The 8731-nt window shown below is 41.7% G+C and overlaps 1 protein-coding gene across 1 annotated transcript; it reads right to left on the bottom strand.

The window, feature by feature from the left end:
* Window positions 1-3179: 3179 nt before the first annotated feature.
* On the bottom strand, window positions 3180-5862 carry LOC124505735 (olfactory receptor 4D9). Its single transcript, XM_047071755.1, has 2 exons — window positions 5832-5862; window positions 3180-4117 (listed from the first exon to the last, which is right to left on the bottom strand). The coding sequence occupies exon 2, from the start codon at window positions 4113-4115 to the stop codon at window positions 3180-3182; it is 936 nt and encodes a 311-aa protein (XP_046927711.1). The 5' UTR covers window positions 4116-4117; window positions 5832-5862.
* Between the last annotated feature and the right edge of the window lie 2869 nt (window positions 5863-8731).

Genomic DNA, 8731 nt, shown 5'->3' with positions numbered 1-8731 from the left:
AACTGACTGAGCCACACAGGCACCCCAAAAACTGTTGTTTTAAGCCACTAAGTTTTGGGGTAATACAATATAATAGTAATAGATTACTAACACAGCACTGAACTAATAGTCTTCTTTATTGAGTAAGAGCTATATTGACAACATTCTCTTTCAGACTTGAAAGAGTTTGAATTTCTCAAAGAAGTCCAGAATGGCAGGATCACTCCTAAACCAGCTGATTTGTGCATATAGATATGTTGATTTGCTTATGAAAAATACAGTGTAAATGTAAAATCAAGCTTCTTTATATAGAAAAAAAAAATCATAGGTGATAGGACCAAGCATATGTGACCTGTGTAAGATAAGCTAGAATCAGTTTATATGTATTAGTTAACTAAGGAAATGTCTCTACCTGGAGAAAAATATAAATACAAATAATTATTTGATGTCATGTTGAAAGAGACGTAAATTTATACATTTTTAATGTTTATTTTTTGAGAGAGAGAGAGAGAGAGAGAGAGAGAGAGAGAGAGAGAGACAGAGCTTGAACAGGGAAGGGGCAGAGAGAGAGGGAGACACAGAATCTGAAGCAGGCTCCAGGCTCCAAGCCATCAGCACAGAGCCCAATGTGGGGATTGAACCCACAAACCACGAGATCATGACCCAAGACGAAGTTGGACATTCAACTGACTGAGCCAGCCAGGGACTCCAAAAGAGAAGTAAATTTAATGTTTTCATGAATTCAATTGCTATCCCTCACTGCGTTTGATCAGGTTATTTTGCATGTGTAAACAATCTAAGACAGCTTCCTGGGTGCCTTTTGCTGGATTGCTGTCATTTGTAGGGTCCTACACTTGGGAACATAAACTCTGATTGTACACATCTTTGGTTAGTTAAAATTCCACCCAGTCACAAAGGTTTTGTTCAAGGTAAAGTCAGCAGAGGGACAGAAAAGAAAAAGGCATCGTTGTGAAAAGTACATAGGATCTGGAGAACAATGATACCAGAGCAAAGATGGAGCCAGGTGGTAAATGATCATTTGTTCCGCAGATGAATCTAACTGAAGACAAAACTTTGTCTTTATTGGAATGTTAATGCTTGGGGAAGTACGTCTGATATTGGAAAATAATTCAGAACATTTTTGAGTGGTGGGAATGGAATAGAACACAGGAAAGGACAATCAACAAACAGAAAGACACTCATCTCTGTAGAAGCTTCTGCATTAATAAATGTTTGTTTACAATTAGCCTATGGCAACTATGGGGAGAAATGAGGGTTGTCTTCTATAAGGGTGTCTTCCAGACCTATCTTCTTTGGGCACTTTACTCCAGTGTTTTTTCTTTGCGGACCTGGTCTTCCAGTTTATTGTCATTCTAATTCCCAGGATTACCTTGATCCCCTTCCCCTTCTTTTAAATTAAATTTTCTTTCCCCCAATTTTCTTCATTTCAGTTTAGTTCTTTGTGCATTCCAAGGGTCTAGCAGTATTTCCAGCACATCTATATATTAGGAGAATCCTTTTAGAGACAAAGTCTTAGTCTCTGTAATCTTATCCAATTGTGATTTCTTAGCAATGAATCATAAATGTGGAAGAGATCATTAGAGTTCACCATTTTTCACGTTCTCCTTTTCTTTCTGGGAATAGGGCTAGATTACATTCTCCAGATTCCTTTGCGGGGACCTGGGACCATATGATCAAGGGCTGGCTGATGGAATGTGAACAGAAGTGGTACATATCACTCTCAGGACTGGCCAATAATGATCCCTCCCCTCTCCCTATAATTCTTAATCCTCTCTCCCTTTCTCCATTTGTTAGATGAATGGAGAGATTCTAAGGATGTAGAGAGAGGTACAGCCCAAAGTGGAAGAAGCTTATCTTTGTAAATGACTGCATGGAACAGCTCTTTCTAAAGACCAGCATTGGTTTGTGCCATGAGCAGGAAATAAATTTCTACTCACTGTAAAACATCTTTTGAAGCTCTCAGGTAAAGTGCCTACAACATTTCTTTTAAAGCTCTCTGGTTATTAAGTACTTTGCTTTTGTCATAGCATTTGATCTACTCTGATTGACACATGAATGCCAGCTTCTGTGGCTTGAGCGTAATCATGAAGAGAGACATCGTCTAGCAAAGTCAATAGGTCCCAGCAAAATATCAGCTGGACTGTTAGGTAAAACTTTTGCTAATGCTATTCTCATTCCTCTCATTACAGACACTAGAAAATTCCCAGATTCAACAATTAAACATTCATGCTTTTCATGACCCTTTCTTTACCTTCTAATGGATTGAGTGGAAAATATTAAGGAGTTTTGGGGTCCCTATGTGCAGAAACAGTGAGGAATTTGGGCCTGGCTCACCTGTGATTGGGATAATCTTGCTATACAGTGAGGTGACAGTTTTTCTCCAGGGGGAGTGCTTAGCATCTCTATTTGCTTAAGCCTTGCACAAATCCAGGTGAGTTGTCCATAGCCTTTACCCATCATTGTTCTTTCTTGATGAATGCTCCCGCTCACAGTATTATCTTCTGTCTAGGAGGAAACCATAGCTTTGGAGTGATTTGAGGATCCTCTCTCCCAATAGAAATCACAGATTTACATTGCTTAAGGGACAACAAATGGAGTTCTCTCCTAACTTTCCTTGTAAATGTCAACTAGTGGTACTCACTCCATGAGTGTACTACTTCATGGCTACGTTGAGCTCACTGTTGCACAAATGTGGCATACTCTTACACCGTTCTTTCCATCTGTAATACTGATTTCTTTTCTTGTTGTTTTTCTCTGTCTGTTCCCCTTGACAAGATCTACTCACTGTAAAACATCTTTTGAAGCTCTCAGGTAAAGTGCCTACAACATTTCTTCATTAGAGCATCTTGGGGTATGGCTCTCGGAAAGTGACTAAATTTAATCTTTCTGCAGCAATCTGAATCCTAGTACTGTCAGGCACACGGTGCATGTTCTGTGAGATATTTGCAGAATGAATAATTGAAAGTGAGCAATGGAAGTCATGAGTGAGCCTCAGCTTAAAGCAGTGTCACCTATAAGTCCTCAGCACGCACTATACTATAGGACCAACCTCTTTGAGGACTCCATGATATCCATAGATGCCCTTTTGTTTTTGGCATTAAAGTGATCTCTTCCCATTTTGAGAAAGTGAAATTTAATGTCTACCTTTACATTTCGGTGCTATCTCATTCTCATAGAATTTAAATCCTTTCTGAATGCCCTAGTCGTTTTTTTAGTCTCCCCATGGCTGACTTCATTTCCTGATTCCTCAGTGTGTAGATCATAGGATTGAGCAAAGGGGAGATGACGGTGAAGGTGACAGAGATGGCAGTATCTGTGGGGAGGGCAGTGAAGGGCCGGGCGTAGACATAGATGCAGGGCACAAAGTGCAGGGTTACCACGGTGATGTGGGAGGTGCAGGTGGAGATGGCTTTCCTCCTTCCCTCCCCTGCGTGAGACCTCAGCATCATCAGGATGACTGTGTAAGATATGAGGAGAAAGAAGAAAATCAACCAACTGACCAGTCCGTTATTGGAAATCATCAGGAGCTCCAGAGTGAAGGTGTCGGTGCAGGCGAGTTTGAGGACCTGGGGAACATCGCAGTAGAACGTGTCAAGAACATTGGGTCCACAGAAGGGGAGGGGCAGCAACAGAGAAATCTGCACGATGGAGTGGACAAAGCCCCCCACCCAGGAGGCCAGCACCAGGCTAGTACATCGTCCCTTACTCATGATAGTCATATAGTGAAGGGGTCTTGAGATGGCTACATAGCGATCAAAGGCCATCACAGAGAGAGAAAAAACATCTGCTCCTCCAAGAAGATGGAAGAAGAACATTTGGGTGACACAGCCATGGAAGGAAATGGTTTTTCTCTCTGACAGAAGATCAACTAGGACCTTGGGAGCAGTGATGGAGGAGAAGCAGATGTCAAGCACAGAGAGATTGCGGAGCAGGAAGTACATGGGGGTGTGAAGGTGAGACTCACAGGTCACAGTGACCATGATGAGGAGGTTTCCCAGCAGAGTTGTCATATACACCAAAAATAAGAAGCCAAACAAGACCCAGCTCAGCTCTTGAGACTGAGTAATTCCCAGGAAAATAAATTCTTTCACTCTGGTGTAGTTTCCCTGATCCATTGGGTCACAGATCCTTTTTTCAAGTATATCTTTGGAAGAAATAACAGAGCAGTTAAAGAGTGTGTTATATAATCTCCTGTTTTCTTTTCTGGCACTTGAGTTTTGGTGTTTGCCTTAGGAGGAAGCTCTTGCAATGCATGAGCTGTGCCTGCAATTCAGCATGCCACCAGTAGGTGGAGGATTACCTGTGTTTTTGACTCCATCATCCAAGCAGATAGGTTTTATCACTGTGGTCACTGAAATACAGGTGACAGGTCTGTGAACTTATTCAATTGTACTTTTACCATATAATCTGAAACTGAAAATAATAATAAGCGTAAATTCGACTCTGTGAAGAATTTTGCTCACAAAAGACATTACAAGAATTAAAAGATAACCCACAAATGGGACTAGATGTTTACAATATATATATCTGAAAAAATATTCATGTGCAGAATATATTAAAAAACTTCTACAAATCAGTCAAAGAAAAAGATGATGACTGAATCAGAAATTGGCAAAAGACACCAACCAAAACTGTACAAAATAGAACATCCAAATGCCAGTTCAATGTCATTAGTTATCAGGGAAATGTAAATTAAAATTACAGGAAGAAACTACTGCATACACACAAACATGGCTAAATTGAAGACGATGAGAAATACCACATGATGGTGAAGATGTATATCAACTGGAATGTACATACATACACTGCTGGAGGGTGTATGAAACTTGTGCAGTCAAATTGCTGTTGGGTTATAGTGGCTAATGCTGTGCATGTATCAGTTAGGATGGAAATATATACATAAGAACATCTATTCCACTCCTAGGAAATATAACATATGCTCATAGCGCTGTGTGTAATTGCTTCAAACTGGAGAATGACAAAAAATACCCATCACCAGTAGAAAAGATACACTGGGTCAAATCCACACAGTATTGTTCATCAGTGGGGATGAGCTACACTATGTGTAATGGTATAAATGAACCTCATTATGTTTATAACGTTGAGTCAAATAACCCAGGCACAAAGGAACGTACACTCTCTTAGTTCGTCCATATAAAGGACAAAAATATACAAAGTTAAAGGAAACATGAGGGAGATTTCCGAGGTGCTGAAGATGTTCTGTTTCTCGATCAGGGTGATTGTTATAAAGGCGTTTTCAGCACGTGTGAAAATTTATTGAACCGTGCATTTACGGACATTTTTCTGTATGTATGTACGTTATACTTCCATAAAATGTAAAAAATAATAAGCATATAGCGATTGTAACATTTTAATCTCATGTTTAAAGAATGAATTTCATTTCAAGTGAGAGTTGATGGATTACTCACTTTCATAATGGCTACTTTTATAGTTAAAAGGCAACCTGAGAGTTGCCTTCTTATTTTCCTCTCACTTAGGGACTTATTTTATTTTTGGTAGAGAGAACACATGAGCAGGGGAGGGGGCAGAGAAAGAGGGAGACAGGAGCTGTCAGTGCAGAGCCTGATGCAGGGCTTGAACTCCCAAACCATGAGATCTTGACTTGGGTTGAAGTTGGATGCTTAACCGACTGAGCCACCCAGGTACCCATCACTCAGGGACTTCAGATCATCCCAAATCCTTGTGTTATGCAGGATGCCCGCTTGTTCTTTCTCTGACTCTGGTTTTTAATTTTTGGATTTCCTCTTTTGTTTTGCTCTTCTAATCGTAGGAAAAAAAATCCTTAAGTGACCACTGCTCCTCATGGTAATATACTTTTTGCTCACACACAAAAAATAAGATAAAAAGCTCCCTCTTCATTCCAATATCATTTGTTCAGATTCATCTCAGTCTCCCTGTGTTGGAGGTTTATGTAACGACATGGAGTGACAAGAATAGATGTTTAGAATAATGATTGTGGTAGACTTCAGGACTCCAGGATCCCAGAATTAAGAATCCCCTGCACTATTACGTACCATGGCTAGAAGGTGGAGAAATCATTCCAAAAGGAGTCTGATCAACCTGGAGTGTAGAAAGGATGACAGCCACCCACTCCAGAATCTTGCTTTTGAATCCTCAAATAAGTTAACAGGTTGCAGATCTTCTGTTCAGGAAACCACTGTGACAATGTATGTATGATGCACATGTATGTGCTTATATATATTTACGTGAAAGGGGAATTATTATGAAAAATTGGCTTGCACTATTATGGAGGGTGAGAAGTCCCACAATTTGCTGTCTGTAAGCTACACATGCAGGAAAGCTGTTTGTGTAATTCAGTCCTAGTCTGATGGCCTGAGAACCAGGGAACCAGTGGTATAAATGATGAGATGAAATGACATGTTCCAACTCAAGCAGTGAGCCAGGAGAGAGGGGGCAAGTTTCTCCTTTCTCTAACTTCTGTTAAACCGTTCAGGCCACCAAAGGATTGAATGACATCTGCCTTAGTTGGGAAGGGCAATTCATCTGCTCTACTGAGTCCATCAATTCAAAACTTAACCTCATCAGGGGCACCTGAGTGGCTCAGTTGGTTAAGCATCCGACTTCGGCTCAGGTCATGATCTCATGGTTCAATGGTTCGAGCCCCACATTGGGCTCTGTGCTGACAGCTCGGAGTCTGGAGCCTGCTTCGGATTCTGTGTCTCCCTCTCCCTCTCTGTCCCTCCCCCGTTCATGCTCTGTGTGTCTCTCAAAAATAAATAAAACATTAACAAAATTAAAAAAAATTAACCTCATCTGGAAACACTCTCACAGACACACCCAGAAATGTTTAATCTGGGCACCCTGCGGCCCGTCAAGTTGATACATAAAATTAACCATTATGATGATGTTGAGATGATCTTTTAGAGGGAAAGGTAACTCAAAAATCTGTCCTTCCTTTTTTTTCTTTTAATTTACTTATTATTTACTTATTTTGAGAGAGAGAGAGAGAGAGAGAGAGAGAGAGAGAGTGCAAGTGGGAGAGGGGCAGAGAGAGGGAGAGAGAGAATCCCAAGCATGTTCTATGCTGTCAGCACACAGCCCGATGCGGGGCTCCATCCCATGAACCGAACTGTGAGATCATGACCTGAGCCGAAATCAAGAGTCAAAAGCTTATCCATGGAGCCACCCAGGTGCCCCTATTGGTCCTTTCTTTAAGAAGTTTATGGGGCACCTGGGTGCCTCATTTGGTTAAGTGTCCGACTCTTGATTTTGGCTCAGGTCACAATCTCACGGTTTATGAGATCGAGCCCCAAGTTGGGCTCTGTGCTGACAGCACGGAGCCTGCTTGGGATTCTCTCTCTCCCTCTCTTTTGTCCCCACCACACCTCCCATGACCTCCCTCTCAAAATAAATAAATAAACATTACAAAAAGAAGTTTACCGTTAGAACAGTAAGAGTGTTGTAGCTTGTGGAATCAGTGGAAAGAAAAGTGGGGGTGTACAAAATCATGGGGGACATACACAAAAACCATTTCCATTTAGGTACATAATGTTTGTAAACCCTGTCTGGGACTTCTGCTGGACAGTATCATCCCACACTCGCATTTGGGATACACGTGCGAGGATCATCTGGAACACTTACGCAACTTGGGTTTTATCACTTCCTAGCTGGTGTGACCTTTGGCAAGTTACTAATAGTACCAAGCTCATGAGATTCACAGGGCATGGCTTAGACGTAGTTTTCGGCCTACACCATTATAATTTATCTGTACCATGATGATAAACGAGACCTACCTCATACACAGGATCCTTCTAAGGAGGAGGTGAGGTTGTATGTCTGTCTTGGAAACTGAAAGGTACTGAGGAAGCTGATTCTGCCAGTGATGCCTCAGTGTCACCAGCCTCAGGTGAGTGCTTCTGCCTTATACCTGCCGGGTCCATCTGTGGGGGCTTGTCTGAGAGTGGCTCATCTTGCTATTTTTTTTTAAGTTTATTTATTTTTGACACAGAGAGAGAGCAAGCGTGAGCTAGGGAGGGGCAGAGAGAGAGGGAGACACAGAATCTGAAGCAGGCTCCAGGCTGTCAGCACAGAGCTTGACGCGGGGCTTGAACTCATGAACCATGAGATCATGACCTGGGCCGAAGTCGGATGCTTAACCCACTGAGCCCCCCAGGGGTGCGGCTCATCTTGCTATTGACCCCTATGGTTCAAAGCTCTCTTCCCAACACTTTGGGGTAAATGAAAAATGCAATCTCTCCTTTAGCAATAGTTTTCTTTTCTGCTTAGGGATTTGAGCTAAGCATATGTCCAAAAAAAAAAAAAATTCAGAGTATTGTATCACATATCTGCTTATAAACACCAATAAACTTATTTTTGTATGCAGTCATAAATATAGGTATAGTCATAAAAAGTCTTTAGATAGAAAATGAACTATAGGGGCGCCTGGGTGGCTTAGTCGGTTGAGCATCCGACTCTTGATTTTGGCTCAGGTCATGATCCCAGGGTCTTGAGATCCAGGTCTGTGTTGGGCTCTGTGCTGAGCATGGAGCCTTTTTGGGATTCTCTCTCTCCCTCTGCCCCTCTCCCCCACTCGCGTGCTCTCTCTCTCTCTCTCAAATTAAAAAAGAAAGAAAGAAAATGAACTATAATCCTCAATTCGAAAGGCAGTCATCAGGCTATCAGGCCTGGCAGGCAGGGGAGGGTGGTAGTGGTGGTGGAGAGGGTCCATGCAACTTTCAAAGTCTCAGCC

This window comes from Lynx rufus, unplaced genomic scaffold (genome assembly GCF_022079265.1).
Source record: "Lynx rufus isolate CCGP_SWC_20201006 ecotype Redwood Valley unplaced genomic scaffold, mLynRuf1.p SCAF_9, whole genome shotgun sequence".
NCBI lineage: Eukaryota > Metazoa > Chordata > Mammalia > Carnivora > Felidae > Lynx > Lynx rufus.
Note: the sequence above shows the minus strand (reverse complement) of the source record. Positions and strands in the feature narration are given on the sequence as shown.